Source organism: Diadema antillarum, unplaced genomic scaffold, assembly GCF_040938485.1.
Source record: "Diadema antillarum isolate AM-2024a unplaced genomic scaffold, OU_Dant_1.0 seq00002059_RagTag, whole genome shotgun sequence".
In the NCBI taxonomy this organism is placed as follows: Eukaryota; Metazoa; Echinodermata; class Echinoidea; order Diadematoida; family Diadematidae; genus Diadema; species Diadema antillarum.
This window is the reverse complement of record NW_027272706.1, coordinates 58,464-84,894: the sequence shown is the minus strand read 5'-3', so window position 1 is coordinate 84,894 and position 26,431 is coordinate 58,464. Positions and strand designations below refer to the sequence as shown.

At 37.2% G+C, this 26,431-nt stretch overlaps 1 protein-coding gene across 1 annotated transcript in view; it reads right to left on the bottom strand.

Moving 5' to 3' along the window:
- LOC139713767 (U3 small nucleolar RNA-associated protein 4 homolog) overlaps positions 1–26,431 on the bottom strand; it is a 123,546-nt gene that overhangs the window by 86,457 nt on the left and 10,658 nt on the right. Inside the window, 1 exon segment of the mRNA XM_071625468.1 lies at positions 24,454–24,518. Within this exon segment, the coding sequence (XP_071481569.1) occupies positions 24,454–24,518 (65 nt within the window).

Below are 26,431 nucleotides of genomic sequence, written 5' to 3'. Positions count from 1 at the left end.
GAAACGACATCGAAATAAAAAAAAGACAGGGAAATGTCCAAAAAAAAAAATAAATAAATACTCGGATCACCTAATAAAATGGTGATACACTCGATCGGTCTGCCCGGCGAACCGCCGCTTTTCACCCCAAGTATCGGTTAGGCCTCACATTTAGTTATAACATTAGGCCTCACATTGTACTGTCATGCTGAAAGTACAGTCCGTGTATGATGTTTTCTTTCTCTGGTGCATTGTACATTCTTTACGAATGTACTGTTTCTGCTGAAAGTACAGCTTGGTTTGATTTCATTATAATTATGTCATGCTAAATCGTGGATTTTGTAATACATGTGATTTGATTTGTTGTGAAATTGTTTTGAGTATGGAATCAATAACAGATTATGGGAAAAAAATTAGTCCTATACAAACGTTGATAATGTTTTTCAGTACACGGAACGCTACTTTATATCACGGAGGTCGCTGGGCTACCGAAATACATTGACATTGTATCAGTATTATTATCGTTGGGGATATTTTCCGTGGGCATCACTGGTACGTCTGGCTTCACGGAACCCCCTCCAAATTACATAATGATACAAACTGAAGGTTAAGTACATTGTACAACAGGTGGGATGCTCTAGCACGGAAACCGATTCGCCCGTATTAAATCAGTTACTAGTTCAGAAGCGCCGCACGTGCGCGTGACTACACGACACACACATGCTGTTGGCAGAGCTAGTACTTGGTACAGGTAGGTGGAAGTATGTGGGAAGGGGATTTCCTGCACTCAACACGTTATACATTATGAACATTTCACTGTCAAGATAGATCGTTGAGTGTACGATTTATTGTACTGTATCTGTATGCATCGTGAGTTTGCAAACAGTGTCGACGAGCGCGAGCTGGTAGCTGTGTTTTCCATGAAAACTACACCCAAATCTTCGCTTTTTCGAACAGTCGGTGAGCGTGATTGCCGATGTGTTTATGAGATAATACATACAATGTAATAAGATTAATTTTGCCGATCTATCACGTCCGTATAGTCAGTGTAGGGACAGTGGTGCATCCCGCTACGCAGCGTTGTAAATTATGTCGGCCTTCCGTGTGTCTCGATCTCCGGAGCTCGGAGGAGGACCGTAATACTGAACAGTAAAATAAAACTCCGAACAGACGAAATTCTCCGTCTAACGTTAGCCCTCACTACTCCTACATTATGAGCAAACGTTAGTTGATATCGATAGCTAACGTTAGCTATCGATAGCTAACGTTAGTCAGCTAACGTTAGTTATCGATAGCTAACGTTAGCTGACTTCCCGGCGGCTCCGTTAGCTAACGTTAGCTAACGATAATCTCCGTTAGCTAACGTTAGAAGTGAAACTTTATTGTGACGGATACTGTAGGAGCTAACAGGGCAGCATAAAGAAAAGTGACACTCCTCCATTGGTGGCTGGTCGACAAACTGATCAATATCTTCCAACCTCCACTCTCTTTCTTCTCTTTTCTTTTCCTCATCATTCCAATTTAGAACAGACACTAAAACAAGTTGAAGAGCTAAGCCCTACTGCAAAGCTAAGGGCAGAAAAAAAGGATGCTTTTTACAATCACTTTGTAGAATTCTCTTCTCAATCTCTCCGTAAAAGTCACCACATGGCCATAGAGAAGGCCTTTCTGCATAACAAAATACATCAATCTCTAAGAGGTCCCATTGTCAAGTTCCACTCCCCTGCGGACTGCCCACTGTCCAACACACACATGAATGACAGTCATGTCAAATACATACTCACTCCTTTACATCACTGTGGGGGGAGATTTCCTAAAGAGACTTTGGAGTCACAGAAAACAGCTCCAGGCAACACTACAGCCATTAAATAATGCAACGATTAACAGACAAGACGGTTCAGTTCATTTTCAAATGAATTAATAAAACAAGACATTTTTACTTCTCATGTTTTCCCCCCATTCCCCCACCCCCATATGTGAATCCAGGAGTTGCATCTAGAGATTTATAGCACCATTCAAAATATGAATATATAGTTTTGCTCAATACTTAAATGAAATTACCCTCTATTCCTGAATAAAGTCTTAAGATAACAATTTCTAAAGAAAGCATCCAATATTCTGCACAAACCAGTATGACTCCGAGTCACTATGTTACCCCAGTGCACTCATAGCCATAACATACTGATATTATAAACATAGCAATTATGTTTTCCTTCCTTTAAAGTGATTGTAAGCTTCCAAAGTGGTTTGGATAAATTGGAATGCAATGAGTGGAGTCACATCATTTCTAGTCTCTGAAGGGTGGGATGTGTGACCTTTCAGATATTGGTGTCATGTACACATGACGTATTACAGCAATTTTGGGTATACCATGTGCAAATGAGTGCAATTTACCTTGAAGTGCACTGTGCCTTGATTATTAAAGGGAAGAGGCAATGTAGAACACTGATGGGTTTATAGTCTATTGTAATTATATTGGCTCACGGATGTACGTGTATCACATCCGATTCATTACATCAATAAATTCCATCTAATTCATCTCAACCTTTGTGGCTTCTCTATAGCTAATGGCGTAAAATTTACAGACATCTTGATATGTGTATTATATCAAATGTCAAAACAAGTTGATTTGGAATACCTGTAGTGTAGCACTGAAGGCACAAACTATGTAGAGCTTACAAATTACGGAAATGAAACGTTCAGTGAAAATGGGATTAAATCATTTCCTTTTAAAGTATGATAATGACATTTAGTCTCGACATGATGTTAAAGTTGGTTTTACGATAAATCAAACAAACAAACTGGTAGAGATTTCATCAAATTTTCATTTAAGATAGGAAAGTTATGATTTTGACATTCTATATTTTCAGGGAAAAGTGATATTATTAGCAAATCACATATAATACATATCAGATGAGATGATGTCATAGCCACACATGGCTCACATTGAACCACACTTTAATTTTCACTACTTTAATTTCCTTTTTTCCCCTTAACCCGTTCAGGACGGTTTGATTTTGCTACAACACGCATTTCCCATAGACACTTGCCAGAGTATACTCGGGACTCGTCCTCAACGGGTTAAGATCAAAAATCAAAACGAAAAACTTGTATCCTTCACATGATATATTGTGTTTTATGATTTTACCTTGACACAGTCAACTGAACAAAGGTGTGGAAATGTATTTTTAAGTCTGACTTTATGAAATTTCTTGGATTCTGTTTATCTGTTTTTACTCTATTTACATTTGAAAATGGAATAGATTAAAAGTGTAGAATTGCCCTTCCATTTCATTCCCATGTACTAGACATGTCAGATCAAAATTACTTCTTGGCATCATTCAATCTTATTTGTTTGAGCATAACACCTTACATACTGTTGTTTGTTTTTTTAAAGCGTTTAAGATACTAGCTGCATAAAGAGCAATAGGCAGCAGCATTACTTGCCTACTAGTGCCTGATGGCAGGGCGTCGGATCGCTAGACAAATAGGGGCCAGAAATGCTTCATAATAGCTTATCAATTGGTCTCGATGTGAAGACTATCTAGTACACAAAGATGTTATGTCAGGGATAATGTGAGCCGAGATCAATGATCCTCAAGCCCCCTCACAGTCTCTATGTGTTTAATTATAACACCATGTCTTCCCGGCAAAGTGAACTATCAGTGATGGAAACTTGCTTCGAGTCAATGTTCCCATTCTTCTTTCTCAGTTTAATGCTGCTTTGTCTCTCCCCCCCCCCCCCCATCCATTCCATTAGTACAAATATGCCTGAAACCATTACATTTGATGTACCAAGTGACATAAATTACCTGAGGTATAATCTGTTAACTCATGGAGAAGTTACATTCAAATTTGGCTATTAACAAATATCATTCATACATCAGGTGGAATTTTCTTAGCGGGCTGCAGTAATATTACTCCTTTCTGCCATAAACGGAGAATTATTACTGTTATTTTCTTTCCTGTTGTTTGATTAACTTCAATAAAGTGCTGCTGATCATCATGAGAAAGGAAGAGATTCCCATTCACAAGCCTTTTCTGTGTCTCAACATCGGCAAAATCAATGCAGGCTGCAATTGGCAATGGAAAAACATGCTACATTAAATCAATTCTTCTTCCGGCCTTGGTGATGAAAATTATAAACAAAACCAAAAAATACGGAAGTTTGAAAAAATATTTGCCTTCTTTCAAATGGTAGAAGCAACTTCTGTTCCCAGGGAAACATCCTCAATTTGCAAAAACCTTAAAGTATCACTTCACTCCATGTTCAAGTTAACTTTAATAAATAGAATAAAAACTGATGAACAGAATGTCAGAAATATCAGCAAAATAGGACTTAAAGAAAGAAGACGAAGCATTGTAAAGTTTCATATCAATTTCATCAAAAAGTGAAATTGACAAATTAGCTGAGGTGATTACACTTGTATGTCACTAATTCACAATACTCCAATTGGTTTAAGCATAAAAAGACATCCTAATAATTTAATGCTTCAGGAACTCTTTGTGACATAGGCATGAAAAAAAAAGAAAGATTAGTCATAATGCAGCAACTACTACCCTTCTTCCCAACAAGTCATCATTATAAGATAATGCAACAACAACAACAAAAAATTGATGCAAAGAATACAAATTTTACTGTTTTATTTCATCTCAAAAAGGGAAATTTAGTGAAGATTTCTGTGTCTGTCATTGGAAGACTTGTGACATCATTGCCTCCTATATGGCTCCTATGTTTACTACCAATGCCACAGTTCTGGGAAAACTGTAATTTTCTTATTTCAAGTCTGACTTTCATACTGTGTTCACACAAACCAACTTGAACATAGTGTGGAATTGAATATTACATTTTCAGAGTGACATCATAAAAATGCTATATCAGTCATACAGGGTGTTAAGTAAACGAAAGGTGAATGTGTTGCCATTTTGGCTATATTGATGAGTTTGTTTGAAAACTCAAGAGCAATTTTGCAAAGGAGGTTCACCCTGCTGTCATTTAGAAAAATAGTGGTTGTATCGGTATTATAAAAAGTAGTAACAGTAACAATATTATTACTGCTATTGTTATTATTATTATTATTATTATCATTATTATTATTATTATTATTATTATTATTATTATTATTATCATCATTATCATCATCATTATCATCATCATCATCGTCATTATTACTGTTATCACCATTAGAAGTAGTTGTAATCAAGATTGGTATTGATATTGATGGTAGTTGCAACAGTAGAAGTAAATGTGATTAATAACTAGTAATCTTAATGGTAGGAAGTTAAATATGGCCAAGTTCTATCACTACACAAACCTGCTATATGAATAATATCCATTACCACACAAAGAGAAAGCTGAACCTTCATGAATGATGAAGAAATTATAGCTGCCAGTCTTCTTAAAATAAACATGACTAAAATGACTTCCTAATCATGTTTTTATCTACAGGCTATTTTTTCCTGAATAGCATCCAAGTGTGGGGTCAATTGTAACTGGGAGCTGAAAAAAATTATAAAAATCAAAGGAAACATGAAAAGCAGAAATTGAAGTCACAAATTACTCCCTCCAGCTCTGCATTCTGCTCTTCCTTCGTATCTCATTCCCCTTTTCTCTCTAAGTTTAACCAAAAAGAGGGACACCAAAGCCAATCTCACTCTCACTCTCAGGCCCACACTACCCTCTAGATATAGAAGTCAGTGACACAGTACAGGGGTAAAACAAACATATCTCAATTGGTGTATATTGGTTCTCTGTCTGTGCATCTCTGTCTGTCTGTCTTTCTGTCTCTCTTTCTCTTACAGACACATACGCACATTAATGTGATTCACATCTGTGATTTGCAGACAGAGGACAATGACACGGACACGTCTCCCTGCTGACACATCACATGTTTCTTGTTCCATATTTGACATACACATGATGAGACTGCAATCAACTGTAACATTTCACTGATGGGATTTCAGAGTAGGCCCAAAACTACGCCTCACCAGTGATAATCACAAAAAACCATTAATACTCAGAATGTCCGAGTAGGATACATTAATTCCATACAGTTTCTCTGAAAGAAATTAACGGGAAAAAAAGGCATTCGTTCCCCTCGCAATTGTTGATGTCACCAGTGATATTTGTAGCCACTAATATTCTTTTATTGATGTTTCACATAGAAAATGAATATAATCTCAGTATAGCTTGGCACAAAAGAAATGATTTGAAGAATTGATAAGATAGAAAAATTGAGAGGCATATCATTGCAATGATGCCTAGATTAAGCTCTGGTGTTTTGTTTGTAAAATGAATACATAATAGCATAGCAACATATATTGTACATTCATAGATCTGATGCCACATTGGTCTACATGATGAATAATGAACAGCTGTTCATAGGTTGATCCTAGCATCGCTGCAACCTGATTGGCCACATTCAGACTGTGACAGCCTTTCTACAGGCTACATGACAGACTGCCCTAGACTCGGCTAACTTTGTGTATGGTTTTTAAACTCTAACATTATCAAATTAACATGTACTGTAAAACACGATATTTTCGCGGCATGAAATTTTCGCAAATTGCAGCCGACGACCTTTTTTGTGGCATGAAATTTTCGCGAGTTGCCTCGAATATTCAATACATACAGTGTAGACACGAACTTTTGCGTGCATCTTAATTTCGCAAATTTTGGCTCTCGCGAAATTCGCAAAATTAAAATGCACGCGAACATTCCTCGTTCTACAGTATCACATACAGTGGCCATTTGGACTGCCAACTGTGTGTATGAGGTATCAAGTCATTTTTTTAAAGTAAATACTGGAGGACTACAATGTGTTCATGGGGTGATGTGAACCAGTGGTAGCTGTAATGTTAGGTGTATACCCTGACTTAAAGGAAAGTTTGCCAAAAGACATTAGTGTGGGTTCAGAGAATGTAGGAGAGTGGTTGGAGAAATACATCAGTAAAAGTTTGAGCAAAGTCAGACCAGGATGGTCTCACCTCCCTGGTCATACAGACCTCCCTGGTCATACAATCCATAAAGAATTATTTTTCATTTAAGTTTTTGCTGAATTTCATGTGCCAATCTCTTTCTGTGTAAACTCCGCATTAATCACTAATGTCACAATACAACAATACTAAGAAAATTAAAATAATTTCATATCATGAAGTTTCATTTCTGATAAAAAGTACACACTTCCCTGACTTACTACTACAAGCTATGTCAAGTACAATGTATATTTCTCACATCTTTGAAAAATGAAGTTCTGTGAAATTATTTTTGACCTGTTTACCAAAACCTACATTGGTTCTTTATCTCTTCTTTGTCCCTATTCTATGTATCTCACTCCGTCATTAAGTTATCAGAATCAATATCAAGCATCTTTCCTCTGATTTACTATTGCTATCAACATGACTTGTCCACATCTACTTGCACTTTGAAAACAAATCACTATACATGACATGTCTGATTCTGGAGCAGCCTTTCTGCACAGATCTTATCATTTACGTTTATTCTTCTCCTTTTTCCTCTTTATCTTTATCCTTTCCTCTCATTTCTTCCTTTCCCATCTTTCTCTATCAAAGTCTGTCAAACTCTGCATACATATATATATATATATCTATATATATATAATACATATATATATATAATGACAACAACTGCCAGATACAATAGGGCAATTTCTGATGGGAAAAATCAGAAGTAATTTTTGGCCATCTGATGAGTCATGGATCAGCACTAATTTTGAAGCAGGCGGTCACTGAACCCAGCCCCATAACCACAAAGGGAGCAGGTAATGGCAGGAAGAGAATGAGGAAAGAAGGGAGAGAGGGGTAGACAGGGGCTTGACTTGGCTGGATGACTTCCACAGTGCTTACAAGCTCCAGGTTTCAATCACACTTTTAAAGTGGCACTGGTCCATCATATCTGATCAAAATCACAATGGCATTGGTATTACAAAATTCTGAATTCTAACAGAAGAACTGATACATTAGTGTCAATGTTCATGCATATTAAAGAGATATTAAATCTAGATTCAGAAATTAAATGTTTATAATATTATTGTCAGCAAAATGCCTTCAAACAAGCAATTTCAGAATTTTTGCCAAAATGAATTTTTGTGTGTGAATGTACGCTATGATGGACTGACAAAAATGTGACAGTTTTATTAGTCCACGTAACGTACGTTCACCACTAAGTCTAGAAATGGTATAAAACACAGTGTTCAATAGAATTTAAGGGCTATTATTATCTTTTCTATTCAATATAAAGCCATTCAGTTGCAAAACAACAAATTTTCAATAAACATTTATTATTTGACCTTCATATGTTACTACATAGATGTCAGACTACGTAACGTACGTTCACACAAAAAATTTCATTTTGGCATAAATTCTAAAATTGCTCGTTTGAAGCATTTTGGGGGCAAAAATATCTCTCATTAAAGTGTTCTCAAAGATCATATTGTATTTTGGGGTAATGCACATTGGAAACAGAAAAAAAAGCAACATCCCTGAAATGGCCCCCTTTACCTTGGAAGTGCCCAGACACAGACTGTACTATCATGTAGGCCAGACTGATGCATATTATAGCATGACACAATCTTTCTTAGAGCATCACCATCAGCAAATAATATTTCATTCCTCCTGACATAAAGGCTTCCCTAGCACTGTGACAGTTTGTACAAAATCAGTTTCAGAACACTGATTTTTTTTAGATATGTATGAAATGATGATGATAGTGGGGACAAAAATAATGATAAACCAACAAGATTGTCATCATCCCCATAATCATTACTATCATCATGACATGATAATAAGGACAAGAACTATAGAAAAAAAAAAACAAAATTACACAGAAGAAAATTAACATCATCATCATTATCATCACTGTCTTTACTATAAGGATTGGTGCTATTATTAGAGTCTGATGATTTTCACACATCAAATAATACAATTCACTACAGGCACAATATATAAAGAGCAGCACGTCATGCAATACATGTAGGCCACTTTTACATAATCTATACATCACAATATTTACAATGAAAAGCTATGCATTTCAAATCTAACACCCCCCCCCCCCAGCTGTCACTGTACTCACTGAATGTATAAGCTGCAAGTGTTATTATGCAGTCACAACAAGCAAGTTACACATGGAAAAAAAAATTACTGCAAACTACATTTAGCATTTATACTATCATGGAGAGAACATATCCTTTCGCTGATCTGATCATAGGACAAAAATGTACAAATCAAGATTCTTTTCTCATACGTAATACTGGTACACCATTTTCTAGTACTTTGCCATAGGTTTCTTTGTCAAGTCACACTCAATTGGTAATAGTGCACTGAACCCTGAATGCACAAGGCTGCTGTTGTACTGATTAGTCTACCTCATTGGGGGCGGGGCAGGGTCGGGATGGGGGCGGGGCTGGGTTGGGATGGGGGACTAGGAGCCACTAATGACTATTCATTATGGCAGGACACATCACATAAATATAACTTGTCTGTAAACAGCACCCTCTATAGATTTATCAACACAAGTCATATTGAAGGATGTTACATTCTGTTGATACAGTCGCAGCGGACGGGTGCAATTAACTCCCCCGAAACGCCCCATTCATTTTGAATATTCAACCATCATCGAGGCACGCCGAATCTAGACTTCACATTTTCACCAATATTGCTCTGTCTCATATCTCTGCTATTTAGTGACTAAAATGGCTCAAATTTTCAGTATTGCAGTGAAATAATGAAATCGGTTCACCTACGAAAAATCATGTTAAATGATTGTGTAGTTTTTATCTTTATTTACATTTCATGAATCTCTGTCTCAGAAAAATACCCTCAGATTATATTTCCAGACATATCCAAATGCATCACTCACTATTCATGAAACTTGAAATACATATATTAATAAGACATGTGCGGATGTAGATGATGACATGTTTGCTTTGCCGATTACCTATTTTTGAAGATACGAGTAAAAATGAATGAGGTATTTTGTGAGAAATCTCAAATTGTGCAGGAGCAGCAAACGAGAATACTGACGTCATATTGTAAGAAAAACTGATTTGCGCTTGTGCAATGAATGGACTTTCCACGCCGATCCACCGAGCTGGCCGATTGACATTTTGAGAGCGCATGCACTGCAATGCATCTACAATACATACTGATACTGACTGTGCGATGCGAATGCCACATCGTCGATGCAGTAGCAGAGGACGTTACCACATCGTCGATGCAGTAGCAGAGGACGTTACAGATATGCTATGACCTTGAATCTCATAAACAAGCACTTGCCTAAATAAAAAAATAATAAAAAGATCTACTATGATACCACTTGTAAAGTCATGACATTGGATTATTCGGACTTCATGCAGATTTCACTGCACTAACAATACGAGTTACGATCATACATAACAGTGCATTTCCCCGAAGAGAACACCATAAAAATGTAGGTACGTGGGACTGTACTAGAAATGTCTCCGCACGCAGGTGAGACTACGAAATTTTGTGCTCAGAACGAAGGTAGAAAATGCACCATCTTTTGATTATTTCCAGATATATCCAGAAGCATGACTTCTCGAATGTGATTTTTAAGAATTTAGTATTTAAAAAAAATACATACTTAATTTAACACATTTGTAAGATTTTGTTGTTCAGGCAGTAAAAGTGTGAAATTTTAGCAACTATCTCGGATAATTACATGTAAGTTCCATTTTGAAAGTAAAGTTTTTCTCCACTTTTCAATATTTTTCATCATTATTTAACAACTGTAATGCAATGATATATCAGAATGAGGTTTTTTTCTATTAAAAAAAACAAACAATCATTACTGAGTATGAACTAATAGTGGAGTTACAGCAAGTCTGCGGTGACACTTTCTGCACTACGCACGGGGAAGAATGTTTGTACCTAGTTAGTCTGTCCCTTGCCACTGCTCTGTCTGTGAAACAACACACAAGAACTTCCCAATTTGCTTTAGTAGAGAAAAACTGATGATGTCTTGGGCACCCTCTGGGGCAGAGGCATAAAAATCAATCCATTGTGATATTTTTCTAGACATTAAGGGACCTCATATCACATCATTACCAGCCCGAGACCTTGATCTTGCCATACATTGATGTGTCATCTCATCAAGTCAAGGAACCAGCAGGTATCCTTCTCACCTCTTTTCTATTAATTCAAGTTCACATATTTTGCTCAAACACACAATCCCACCCAAACCGATCCATATATCCCCAAATGCCGAAGTACAATGAAAGCTCATCCACGATTCCATTCCACACACATTTAGCTTGCATTGCCTAATGTTTGAATATTTAGTGGTGTTCCATAGCGTTATTTGTTTTCGTTTGGTTTTTTTTTTATAGTAAATTCTAATTTTCTGAGCACTGCTGAACTCTGTGTCTGCAAAAGTCATGTCTCCTAGACCTGGAAAAGACAAAGTATAGCTACTGCTGTACTGGCCATTTGTAAGAAATAATCATAGCTTTGTCACAAAATTCACTCTGCAGCAAAGCCTTGAATTTTTTCTCCAACTTTGCTCAATGCATGTCTTACATAAATGAAAAAGTTACATTGGTTTTGAAAATAAAATGTTTCCCAAAAATGTGTTGCAGTCTCAGAATAATATGGCACAAAGGGGGTTTACACTTTGGCAAACAAAAGTTAATAGATAAGATTATTCTTGTTTGTTCTGACTAGGAGACTAATAGCTTTGATGAAGCCATTCTCTTGAACTTTGTGTTTCATTGACTGTACACATTAGCAACCTTTTGTGGAAACTTTTCGAATGAGCTGCAGTAAACACGAAGCCCTCTTTTCATAATCCAATCCGTCCCTCTCCCCCACCCTAAACCTCCCCACAGGCTCTCCTCACACCAGCTGCTAGACAGATAGAGCCAAAGCAGGTATTTGACACATATTGGGTGAAGTGGGGACACACCACATCAACTCTATACTGCCAAGGCTGAATGGGGCTGGCATTAATGGCTTGTCTAGCCGCTGCATAATCTCTCATTAGTCTCGTCTAATTTTAGCTTCCCCTCCCTTAACTCTTCTGCATTTTACCTGAGGTCCCTTTATCTTGCTCTATCAAATTATTCCTGCTGCTGTCCTCACCTTATTTCTCATCAGTATCCCTTGAGTCTCTTTTGTTTCTGCTTTGCTTTTTTTTTTTCGTGCTGTAAATTTGGCAGGACTCCATGAAATTCAAGGTTTGAGAAAAGGTGATGACTTGAAACACACAGATGAAAAGATTCCTGACTTTTTTAGTTAACAAAGCCTCTACATCAAATAAGAATCATCGGACATTTCTCCTCTACTTGAAAGCTAGTCACAGAGAAAGGATGTCAGTGTGTCACCTACATGTACGAATACAGGTGCTCTTTGCTTGTTCCTATTTTGTAACATTTTAGCAAATTAACCAAAGGTAAAGGAAGAAAGTAGTGTCTAGGGTACAATATGGCTGACTGGCTGATGTAGATATAGATGATTCAAAGTACACTTGTAATGTGGTTCTCCATTCAAGTTTCCATTTGGATATCTTGACACAATACTGCTCATCTGAGCCTCTCTAGAGATTTGTTAGTCTTTTTTATTAAGGGCAATGAAAGCACAATACCCTCCCAGAAATGGGGGGGGGGGGGGGGGTATAATGAGTTTGAAAGCAATATACATGTAAGTTGGTTGTCATCCGACACATTGGGGAAAAACATGTCCATAAATGTGGCCATGTCGTTACACTGCTAATGATGCAATGTTTCACATGTGGCACAGGTGTGCGCACGTGTCTGAGTGTTTGTCTGGTCTTGTCAGTACATCATGAATTCATGCCATGAATGTGGCAATTAGTTCCGCTACATGCTATCTCATCACATTCATTTCTTTCATGACAGTGCTGGCCTCTTGACACCAGCTCTCCACGGTGGATCCAAGCAGGGGGTATTAAAGATGAACTTGGTCACGCCACAAATTAGAATTCCTGTGATAGTAATCCAGCCCTGCTACATGCATGCGACTCCTTCTACCTGACCCCACCTGGCGACCCAGCCATGCAGAAATTAAATGATGCAAATCTATACTAATAGTGTAGACAATATGCTATCTGCAGACAGCATGTTATCAGCATGGCATGAGGTAAAACTGGAGCTCATACTGCTAGTGAGAGAGGAATAAATTGAAGAATTATAATAATGACAATCATGTGTTAGATCAAGGAGGTTTATTTGTGTGTGTGCATTGCTAACACATCGTTCAGTCTCCTGAGAGAAAATGTTGGAGCGTGTTCATAAAAGTGTCAGTACTACCTGCTTGATGCTGAGAAGATGATGTTACTGCTTGTTTTTTGTTTTTTTCAATGATATTCTTGAAAATGAGCCTTCTTCAGGTTGACTGTAACTTGATGACTACAGACATGCATCCCTCCAGACATCAAACATACTACAGCTCATCTTTCCTAGTTCTTCCTCACACTTTCAGTGCTAGGGGGATACAGCCTTTTCACATGCCGACCCATTTCTCTTGAACAGAATCCCCCAAGCCATTGAGGACACGTTCTCTGTAAATGAATTCAGAGATACCCTCCAAAACTAATGCTTCCACTTTTGTGCATGGCTTGGTATCTATACCCAACATGTATGTAACAAAAGGTATTGTTGTTTCTGTCACAACTCTATTCCGTCTCTTTTTTCCTTTTTTTTTCTCTTTTTGACACATATCTGTTCCTCTTTTTTTTTCTTTTTCTTTTTTTAGCAGGAGCATTCTTATTGTGAATAACCACACAATGTCAGGTGAAGCAGTATTTTATTGCTTCTCACAAAGTAAATTTGAGATGAAATTACAGAAAAAGACACAAATCAAGCAGAGAAAAAGAACCTAAATTAAGGTTTGAGATACATAAAGCTCACTATGAGAAAGGTAAAGAGTCTTCTCTTGCTTGAAAGCTAAAAAGTGAATTTGAAGAAAGTGTAATAGGAGACAGGTCTTATTCACTCACTGCCTTGTGTCACTATAGTCAAATAATGGTAATAATTTGTCTGTCAAACATTTATAGTATTGGTTGAGGTGAGGAAGCAGCCTTTACCTTTTTTGCAAGATACTTAGAAACCACTTTATAGAATGTCAAAGGGTATACAATTCTGAAAGGACTTAAAAGCTCATTTGATGAAAATCGGTTTTGAAACGACTGAGATATCCCAAGAACAAAGTAAAACAGAACAACTCTGATAAAAGATGGGTCCCACCTTTTATCAGGACTGCTTTTTTATATATCTCAGCCATTTCAAACCCAATTTTCATCAAACAAACTTCTAATTCCTCTCAGAATTGTGTTTCTTCTATATTTCATGAGTTTTCTCATTATCTCAAAAAAATCATCATAAAGCATCAGAAACCTGTAGCCCCATCTCAACTGAAACTGTATCATCCCTTTCAGATAGATGCATGTAGTAATTCAATTTAGAATAAATTAGTCTTTTCCATGATACCTGCAGTATTTTTGGCAAAACCAGGACAAAACTTTGAAAAAAAAAAGTAACAGTTTGCATCTCTGGGACTATGAGGGCGTCTTTCAATCACACGACTGCAACAATGGATCTCTTCCATTCCTAACATTCCTAACGTTAATGAGCAATGTCAATTTGACCCTATCTCAAAAGACATATTGCTTTCTCCAAACTTTGCCAAAGATTTGACTACTAGTAGTTTAAAGGATGTTCATCCTCATTATTTAGTGTGACATGAAACAAGTGGGAAAATAAAAGCACACAAGTTCTTTAGCTTGTTGAATGTAATGCTACAATTTGTATCTTACATTTTGATTCTGTGGAACTAAAAACACACAAAATTCCTCTTACCCAGCTGAGCATGAAAAATAACTCATTGCAAAAATGTCCACCTTTGAACACTCTCATATAATGTCTAGATGATTTACTGACTTTAAAAAAAAGAAAACCCTATGTTCTTAACATTAAATGGTTTATCTCCACTTATCTACTTTCTTCACTCTGTTGTATATAATTTTACAAGGATGATGGTAAAGTAATCTACAGTGCAGTTACCCTGAAAATAGTTTGCATTTGATCAATGATACATGACAGTGCATTTCAACACTGAGTTTGAAGCCTGCAAATCTACTTGGATGGTCACTTTGATATGTTACTTGAATTGAGATTCTTTGTAAAGACTTTGTCACAAGGCTTCCCTATAGTAATTCTAACATGCAGATATCCAGTTAAATGTGAGGCCACTAATTTTAGACTTGTCAACCCTAAACTTGTCCAGAAACTCATACTACTTGACAACTACAACATAGATATTACAAACCTTGTAGAACTTGTCAATCTGACAGCACCTGGAGATTCACCATTGTTATACATGTGTCATTCACTCTATGAAAAAGCTATGTATACTTTAAAACTTTCCTAAGAACCCTTTTGGAGCATGCATTACAAACATTTTCTCTCGTAACACCTCTAATTCTCTGTGTAGCAAGTCTTTTTTCACTTCTCAAAGATGGGAAAAAACAGACCCATATACCCCACGGCACCATCATACTCGATTGCGGTGAGCTAGTGTTACTTAGCGAAACAAAGTGACATTGAAACAGGTAGGGATGAAATTATTTCATATCAACATTTTGCTTCAAAATCATTTGTCTTACATGTAATACATCACTGTATCTTTAAAGAACAAACATCGGGCAGTCTCTACTTTGCTGTACAGTATGTTCAATTTGTTCCTTTTTTCAATTATGTGTCTTCAAATAATCTAGATCCTAAAATGTGCTGCATTGAATAAAAGGTGAGTCAAAGCTTTGATAAGACCTCAAAAAAGATGGTTAGTTGGTAGTTCAACGAATCAATCACATAAGCAAGCTTAAAAGTAAAGGCAAGCGAAACAAATGCTAATTATTTTGCAGGACGTGATGCTGTATCAGCCTATGATGGGAACACAAGAGTGAAATTCCCAATAGTGAAATCCCCAAGACTGAAAAACAAAAAATGTGATTAATCCGCCTCAGTATTCAAGAGAATGTGTCATGTTTGAATAATGTTTCTTTAATGTTAGGCAGAAGAGACCAAGGAACCTTGCCTCCACTGTCAACACACACTCTCATCACATTAAATGTCTGAAATAAATTGACATTGTAAATTAATGTACCTCTCACATCGTCACATCGTCGATGCAAATTAAATTAACCGACAATCATTCCAGTCATTTACTTAGTATCCCGTGCCAGGGAGGGCTAAATAAGGCAGACAAATGCCTTGCTGTCTGGTTCATTCACCTCATCACCATCCCACATCCCTCCAACCCACACAAACTTTCCCATGCTTGTTACACAGAGTACATGTGAACTGGAGGCCAGGCTCATTCAAAAAAAAAAGGAAAAAAAAGAGATACCTTACAGAAAAAATGATGACAGCTAGGGTTTTTTTTGACAGAAAGGTGTTCATTGACACTTGGAATAATAATTGAGATTCAGTATATCCAAACATTCCATTGATAACCATAATGTGACATCAGCAACAGTAATGGAAGCTTGCCTTGCCTCCCTCTCTTCTGGTGCCTGAGGCTTTTTCACACAACGTGAATTGTTACAATGTTAACACGAAGCGAAGCATTATGATGTTTACACAGTGAATCAATACTCACTTATGATTTCATATCATCCCGTCACTTCAGAAATTTTCCATTCACATCCAACTATCTGATATTTCAAATAAAAATTGCATACATATACATAATGACTTTTGCATTATGACCAGAAAAGAATACTGGTCAAAGATATTCATATTTTCTTTGTGTTTTCATTTCAGTATTATGATACTACACAAAAGTCTCAGAACTAAATGTGTGACATGACTCAAATCTTGTCTCATCTACTTACCTCTCTGATAGCTTTGCATTGGTATAACTGATTCAATGTGTTACAAAAATAACATGACACCTTAACAGAATATAATTTAATACATGTATATCCTTGAACCCTGACCTCATCCCACTCTACTCAGAAAAAGGTTGATTTTTACAACTGTCAACCCCATCACACAAAACAAAAATTACATTAGGGATGGCACATTTTTGCCACCAAAATTGGGGAATGACTAACCTTTTCAGATTGAAAATTCAACATCACTGAGCATTTTTAAAATGATAATCAAAAGGAAATATTTCGAATAAAAAATGTATGATTTTGACATAGAGTACATCAGTTTTTGCTGCGAAGTACAAAATCGCATATTACTATTTTATCTCTTATGTGATCATTGTTCATTCATTGCATCATAAAAAGAAACTACAGCTTCATTAATGTTTAGTCTCATGAAAAAAAAATAGGTAAAATATTTCTGAATGTAAGTTATCAACTCTCATCATTCAATTTTTGACCTCTAAACCCCAAATAAATCTGGACAAAATCAATAATACAATGTATACAAAGCAAGTTTCCTTGCCTATTGTAAGTATTTCAAATGTTGCAAAGGGAAGAACACCGATATACTGATGAATGAAAAGATGGAAATTCCCAAAATATAATATCAGTGTTAGCAGCTCTTTATGGTGGGCAAGAACATGAAAAAAACATGTTTCCTGAGAAAAAAAATGAGATTACTCGATTTCTCCTTCGACTTTCCTCTGACCAACTTGGCAGTAACAACTCATTACAATTATATATGCATTTTTCAGACACTGTTAGAAGTATGTATGACGTGGAATCTTGCAACTATTGGAAATTCATAGCTTAATTAAGTGGTTCCAATTCTAGAGAACAACTATAACTGAAACAAGCAAGACTTGAATATTTGTGAAAGGATTAAGGGGGAAAATCTGTCTTTCCTTATGAAGTATCTGGTTTTATCACACATCTTACATGCATACTATCTCATTAACAACTTTGTCTTACTGCCTGATGTGTGGTAGATTGTGTCATGACTCTCAATAAGTTTCTCATTTAAACCTATGTGTGACTTCATTAGTTCCTAGACCTTGACAAAACTGGAAGAAACATACTGATGTAGAAGAGAAAACTATGATTTCTTTCAGTGTGGGTCTGTAGTGATCAGAAATCTGATGGACAAACAAGAAAAGCTGATTCATATCATAAATGATGGCCAAGACTCTAGTCTGAAGACACTATGGATGATTAGCTTTAACAGGATCCACAATGCAAGCAGACAGACTCACAGATGGCACATGCTCTTCTCTCAATCTTTGTTCATGAGCTTCTTTGGTTTTTTTGTTGTTATTGTTGTTGGTTTTTTGTGAGCAGTCTAGTGCTATTTATACAGTATTCCACTCAAATCTTAATCATGCTGCCTCACTATCTAATAATCATTCATCAGTATCAGTATAAAGTGCTGTGCTCCTTGAAACAATCTGTGTGTTTTTTTTAATGTGATGACAGTCCCATCCCATTCCAAATCTTCCCACATCAGTAAACCATTCTTGTAAATGATTTCTGTGTCCCACACTTATGTTGTAGCTGCAGTCCATCAACCATTGTCATTCATGCAAATTTAATGGTTACAACTCTTCTTGGTTTGCCAAGAACTTGTCTGTTTTAAACACATTTATGAAAGTCTGCTGCTTTTTAGGCTCACCCTGTGCTTTTTGTTTGGTTTGTTTGTTTGTTTTACAGAATTTATGTACCACAGATCATACATTGCAGGACTGAAACAAAGTGTCCTTATCAGGATGTCAAGCATGGAGACCAAACTGTCAAAAATGACATCACATTGACATATTAAACACATCCTGGCTTCTACGAGGTCACCCATCATGTCACTTTTCTTCAAGGCTGTTTCTAAATCTTGTACACAACATTCCCTACATACTGTAAGAGAAGCAAATTCTTCAAATGAACAAAAGAGAACACAGGGAGTGTGAGCATTCACCATGCATATGAAACTATGGATATAAGTTAGCAAAATGATATGATAAGTAGAATAATGCAACGTAAGCATCTTTTGGATTTGTTTTGACTCTATTTAGAAATGATTTACACAAAATCCACAGCTACACCATCCTACACTACCAGCATCAATCAATGAGATACCCCCGGTGGACATCCGAAGTCAGTATTTCTTGTGAGAATGCCATGCTGTGGTCTTATTCATGCAATACAGTGTGGTTTACTGATGAACCACTGTGGTCTGGCTACTCATGGAATGCTATGCAAACAGGAGGATCACACCAATCTAAGGCGTAAAGTGAAATAAAAAGGTTTCTCCTCACACCGCAGGGTGATCAAGCTTGTCAACGGAAAGCCTTTGGTTTTGATTAAAATACTCAACTACTTCAGAAGCAGGACTATGTGACACACTGGTCTTTATTCCACTGATTAAGTTCGACTTAGGCTGGCTTTAAGCGGAGATTAAGTCAAGTTTATATATGGAATACCACTGACATGCTTCCGAGTGACAAGATGTTTGTGCTGAATCACAGGTAACATTGTGTACTTTATACATGGCCACTACTTGCAGCAACATTGATACAACTTTGCTCATACAAGCTTCAAAGTACAAGAACATTTAAGATGCATTTTTGCTTGCCCAAATTCCCATACCATTCAAATTTAGCTTAAACCAATTATCACACCTGACTTTATCATGATGAAACAAGGTATTTCCTGCAAAGACTGCTCAATTTTCTGAAAAGACTACCAATTTTTAATGGGTCTAGACATTGTGGAAAGTTCGTGGTGTCTCTTTATTGGCAACAATGCCCCCCCCCCCATAAATCACAATGTATAGAATGAAAAAGTGACTAAAACACCGCTTACACACTTCACAAGTATGTTTGCACATTATAAGTATAAGCATGTATATATCTGCATGTTGTGAATGAGTGTGTGCCAATCAATCTGAAAGCATTTTTATTTTTAACTTCAACTTGTAGAAATGACAGAGTAAGCTATGCTGACACATCATAACAACTAATGCGAAACCACTAGGGAAAAAGAAAAGGTTGTATAGTGCATGATAGTGTATTGGTCTCTATAATCTCTGGATAATTATAATAGTCTCTTGATTTATGAGAAAGCCCAAAACATTTTCATGCAAGGGAAATATTGAACTTCTCATAGTGTTCAGGTGACTTTTGCAAATCTGAAATGCTTTCCAAGTAATCTGTTGACTTTTGATATTTGTGATTTTTTTTTAAAGCATTGTCCTCTTATTCCTAATAGTCTATAAGAGCATCACACACTACCGAAGCATGCATGATACTAATGAAAATGCAAGACATTTTTCTGTCTATATAATATATATAAACACACCTTTTACCTTCGATAGATGAATTTCTTGAAATGATCAGCTTATCAAAAAAAAACATGTTACGTAAATACACTTGTACATGCTGATGAACACTGTCACAAAAAGATAAAAGGATGTTTTCACACACACACACACACACACACACACACACACACACACACACACACACACACAAATACAACCTGATGCCTCCAATAACAATCAGTTTTAAAGTGAACAAGGACACATTCAAATCCTCACTAGATAAGATTGCAATCTCCCATTGCCTAGACACACAGCAAACTGAAAATCTAAGAATGTACATCCCTGGACTCATGGTTAAATCACCACATAAATAAGGGATATATTCATGCATTTCACTCCATTCTACTAAACTGAGTTTGCCAATAACAAATTTCTTCTTTGGGTGTAGTTTCTACGTTCTACAGGATTTTTTTTTTTCCACATGATGCTTTTACATTAAATCCAGGCTGAGCTAAATAATGCCACTTCTTCCTGGGCAATGAAAACAGACAAATATTGTAAATCCTCCATAATGTAAAGTGATTTGGGATTTGAAAACTGGAACAATCGCCCAGGTTGGGTGGTATAAAAACGGGGGAAAATGCTGATGAATATTTTCAGAGTTTGGCTGCCAATAGACAAGGCAGACTAGAAGCCAGGGTAGAGTTCTCATCTCAGTCATGAATCTCTTGTGGCAAACCACAAGAAGAGCCGCTGTAGTATCATCAGGGAAAATAGGTCAGGTTTACCACAACAGTCAGGTGTCCAGGTTGACACCTCCACTGACTGTGAGTAGTGGTAATCCTTTATACTTCCTCACCATGCAATCCTTAAAAGTGACACATCCAGACCCCCCCCCCCCTTGACTCACCTGGCATGACCCAGTGCAGCAGCACCCAAACAAGGCCAGCTATGTCATTCACACAATTCCAGCCAACATTTCAGCCATATTCACAAACACTCAGACTGACAGACATGTGACCTGTCACCTCAGCTCAGAATTTGGTAAATTAAGAATCTCATTACAAATTTCCCTCAGAACTCATGTGATAAATTCAATCTTTCATCCTAGCACACTGTGGGATAAAAAGGTCAAATGAGGTCACTTTCTTCGGAGTGGCCTTGAGACAAAGTTTGGATAATTTGTCACAAAACTCAAGTGTTACAATAGTTTAAATAACCTTTTCCAGCACTTCCATGTCAGTGACTTACATTGGTCCTAGCTTTGATCAAAAACAAGGTTGCCCATTGAAAGGGTGACACACATAGTCAAATCACACGTCATACAGACCTCTAACTCTGGAGGATCTAATGCATGATGGCAGAAGTTTGGATATTTGAATAATTTGACGAGATTAATATGTAATAGATGTGAAGAAAAAATCAGTTTGATTTGTCTGGTAAATAACCCATGGGAAAGATATTTAAATAAATTCTCTCAGAGCACTTGCCCTTGATATAACAATGTCCTTATATCGACACTGCATACGTTATGGAAAAAGCAAGGGGATTTTATGTCAGGATGAATGATGATTGCATTGTTACCAGCCAATCCCATTTGGCATTCTAGTCCCATTTAGATATCTAAGGGTTAGGAGCACCTGTCCAACTTTTAACCTACAGTCTGTACCATGGAACGTAAAAAAGAAACTTGTGGAAGTTTGTTAATTGTACTGAATTAGCTGTTGCACATACTGACTCTAAATGTCAGTGCCGTTTACTTGGGTCAGTAGTTTTCATTTGAGATTTCTTTGAATATTTGTGTACAGTAACCAATTTACACAGAAAGTAATCATGCCCCCTTTTTCTCTTCTTCTTTAAAAGTTGGTCTGTTTATCATTTCAGACAGATAATGCATGCACTGACTCACTAAAACTACTGATCTCCTATTTGCACGAGTCGGCATCAATGCCTCCAGCTAGAATTCATATCAGCATAGCATTAAACGAGTTGCTGGTGGGATTACTTCTAAAGAATGCATGATGATTACTTTGTTTTTCACATCTATGCTGTACTCACACAAAAATTGTGACAGAAAAGAATAGGGTCTACAGTGTATTGTATGACAATGTGTGCGTCATTTGAAAATCTTGCACAGCTCGTATCTCGAGATGCTGCCTGCCTCTGTCGAGACAAATCGATGGTCAGTACACCAAACCTGTGTCAGATCTAGAGCACTGAACTCTGCGACACGCCAATGACTCTATCAACTGTTTTCCACACTATCAGCAGGTGACAGCTACAAGGAAGAAATGTGAAATTGATTGTATGTGACCGCATAATTGGAGACTGGCAGAGAAAGCTTGTAATGGGCCAACACATCTGTTTCAAATTATTCTGGTCTTAGTAATCTGTGTAACATTAATGTAGTGTAACTTGGCAGGAAGTTCACACTAAAGAGGTTACATAGATAGAGTCATAGCTACCAATACTTCATGTGACATACAGTCAACACACAACAGCTTTCTTCCACAGATTCTTGCAATTGTTTTCATCCGTATAACACCTTTTCTCATGCTACCTTCAGTGCATAGTATACAAATATCGACTGCTTCCAAGGGGGATGGTAAAACTATTTGCATCGAGATTATTTTTCAACAGTGCTATGCCCCGAGACGAAGTCGAGGGGCATGGCACTGTTTGAGAAATCTCAGAGCATTTTACTAGAGTGATGACAAGGTTCCCTTTTGGAAATGTGCAGGCTTAATGTTAGTTCTAGGCCATGGCAGTGCAGCAGTGCATTCAGCGCATACACCGCTGCGCTGTGTAATGTAATAGGCCACCGTGTATACGTACGTATTCACCGTTGTTGATTCCTCCGAGTTACACATCGTAGACCTGCGAGAGAAGGAGGTCCAGGACTAGAAGTAGGCCGAAAGCGGCTTCGTTATCCAGATCATCTTCAAAATCGGTTTTAGTTTTTTAACATAATTACTAAACCGTACCTGATATGTTGTACTTCTGTTGCAATTTACGAAATTCCTCCGTTACTTGAAGCAGTCACTTTGCCAATTGAGCTGAATTGATTGATCACACACACGCCATCGCATCACAGATTTCTGAGATGCCATCGGCACCGCGCTAGCTAGCCTGTACTGCAGCTAGCTAGTATTGCTACTACGCACACTGCGTACATTCTAATGTGAGAAATTCAGATACCGATCACAGAATCACAGATTGCGTGCAGATCGTGGATACCCAAAAGTACTATATCACGCTAGATAGTAAGCCTTTGCACTGCATCCAGCTGCTCGTAGATAGCTAGTAAAACTACCCCATTTTCGTGCTCTGTACAATCATATTGCAAGAAACTTTACAAGAGGGATATAATAACCCTCAACCCGTTGAATACTAGTCCTGAGCATACTCGTGCAGACGTCTATGGGAAATGCCTGTTACAGCAAAATCAGCCTGTCCTCTACGGGGTAGATTACTGCCGACATTCACATATCAAAATTATGGAGATGTCAAGTAAGGTAATGTCATGAAAGGTATCAGGGAGATCATTGTGCACTGCATGCATTTCAATATCCAATGCTTTATCCCAAGCCAGAAAGACTTAATAATACTTTGTCAGAATGTGGTCAGATACATTTATTTCATTTTTCAGGAAGTCTCCAGGAATCAGGGAAACATGACAGCCATGAAGTCGCCTTGTGCCAATTTTTTAACCAGCCTGTACCAAAAAATACCCCAAAAACCTGAGAAGATATATCAATATCTTCCCTTTTACATCTATGACTATCATCTGCACCGACACACTGCCTCTGCCAATTCATATCAATATAGAAACTTTGGTTTCAGCAGCTGTCGTCGCCAGTTAAAAGCAGCCTGGTTTGGAGGAGAGGAATGATGAAACTCAAGCAAGCTGTATTTTGGGAAATTTTAGAGTCATTTTGAAGTGGGGGAAAATCTGACAAAGAACATGTACGTAATGAAGTACTGATCTCTATCAAAAGACCAATTATTGGATATTGCACGGAGCCATGTTCTGTCAGAGGTCCCATCATGCACTGCAGATGAGGACTAGACATGACAGATGAGTGGGGGAAGGTATTGCACACGTCATGCATGATTGTTAAACAATGAAAGATTAAAGACGGACACAAAGAGAGAGACAGCTGCTCAGACACACACACACAGCTGCTCACCACAAGCAATGCTGTTCTCTCACACTACATTGTCACACATTGCCTACCTTACTCTTCACCTCCAACAGCTTGACTGGGTGTTCCGATAGAGGGAGCACTTTGCCATCTTCATCTGAAAGGTACACAAAGAAGCAAACCATGCAGAGATAGTTACAGCACTCTTCTCAAAGTGATAATTAAACTATTTGAGTCTATGATACCATTTGGTATCAAGTGGTAAACATCATTCCTCTCCAATATCACAAATTGGATAGCATAAAGACATTAACAGACTCTAATCAAATGAAAAATCATCTACTTTGTAGCTTAACCTATGAAATTTTACTAATCACATACATACATTCTTGATTTTCTTCAGTGATTCAAACTTTAAAGTTACAACTCTCAAGGAAGAAGATCAAGAATCAAACTTGGCTGCATTCACCTCCACATCACATCTTTGTAGGTGATAAAGTTTATGCACACTATAGATGATAATCATTATCTCATAAAACACATAGCTGTATCTGCCCTTGAATGGGGGTGACATTCATATCGTACACAGGTCACAAACACAGAGAAATCCTCTAGGGGGTTTGGCAAGTTAGATCCCTTGTATCATTTAATACGCACATACATCAGTAAGCATATCATGACGTGATCCATGGCCACTGTGCTACTGTAAATAGTTTTACTCTCACACAAACCCCAGGAGTCTCTAACCATTGACTATAAGCTGCTTTAATACCACAAGTAAAAGGACATGAGGGAAAAAATACTTTGTGGAACATGTCAGTGTTTCTGAAAATATTAGAGTGGCATGATAAAATAACCAATGCTATGGGAGCAAATGTTATTTGTGTGGAACATTTCCTCTGCTGCTGGGGCCCCACTACACTGGTTTTAAGTAGTAGAGCAAAATGAGAGAAAATGATTTTACTGCATCACTTTGCTTTAATTCTGCTGTACAAATCAGGTCTGCTAGAAAGGAGTAGAATGAGGCACCAATTGGTGATGAGTTGTGTATTGATGGAAACAAGCAATGCTCAGAGAGTCTCATGTGTCTAGGAGAGTAGGCCCCTGGGATTAGAATCATGGAGGACGGTGAAAACAGTTGTGGGCCAACTATCAGCACCAAGGACTTTGACATGCTGACATGTTTTTAGCTTCTATGCTGAGTTATGCAAACAACTTGGTGTATGTGAACACACGGGTACCATCATTAAGATGGGATGGTAAAATATTTTAGGCATTTTCCCTCCATATAAAACTCTTTCTGCAAGTTGCAAGACAGATTTCAGACAAGACAAATGCCTTCAGCAATTGTGTCACATGACAACAACATATTTTACTGCAAAATATCAGATTGTTTGAAAAAAAATGATAAACTTACTTTAACCCTAATCAGGATGGGGGGGGGGGGCGGAATCCGCCCCCCCTCGACGTTTCGCGCAATATCTTCGCAGCGCGATAAGCTCCCGCCGCGATGTTTCATGACTTTTTTCTTTCAAGTATCGCGCAACTTTTGAGACCAAAATTGTTGCGCCCGCGCGTACCGTTTTGACGCGACGCCCGTTCGAAAAAAATTTGTCAACCCCAAAATTGCTCCAAAACGTGATTTTGTGTACAAATCCAATGCAAATTGTGTTTTTTCAATTAATTCACATAAAAATTCATATCTTGACTTAGAATGGACGAAATTAATTTATTTTAGCATAATAAAGCTTCGAAAAATGTCTGTGACAAATTTTGGCCAAAAAACAAACAAAAACAAAAGGATCGAAAAACAAAGAAATACATAAGAAATTCAAAAAACAATCAAATACATAAGAAATTAATTTCGATACAGATTTTTTTTTACCCTATGTCTCAGGAGAATGATACAAGAAACATTTTTAAAAAGAAATTAGCTTAATTAGAGCATTAATAAGTGATTTAGAGCCCAAAACTGATGTTATGCATAAATTACAATAATTAATTAATACAAAATATAAGAAAAATTTTTCGGAGAAAGGAACCATACATTTTGATAGTATATGTCACGGG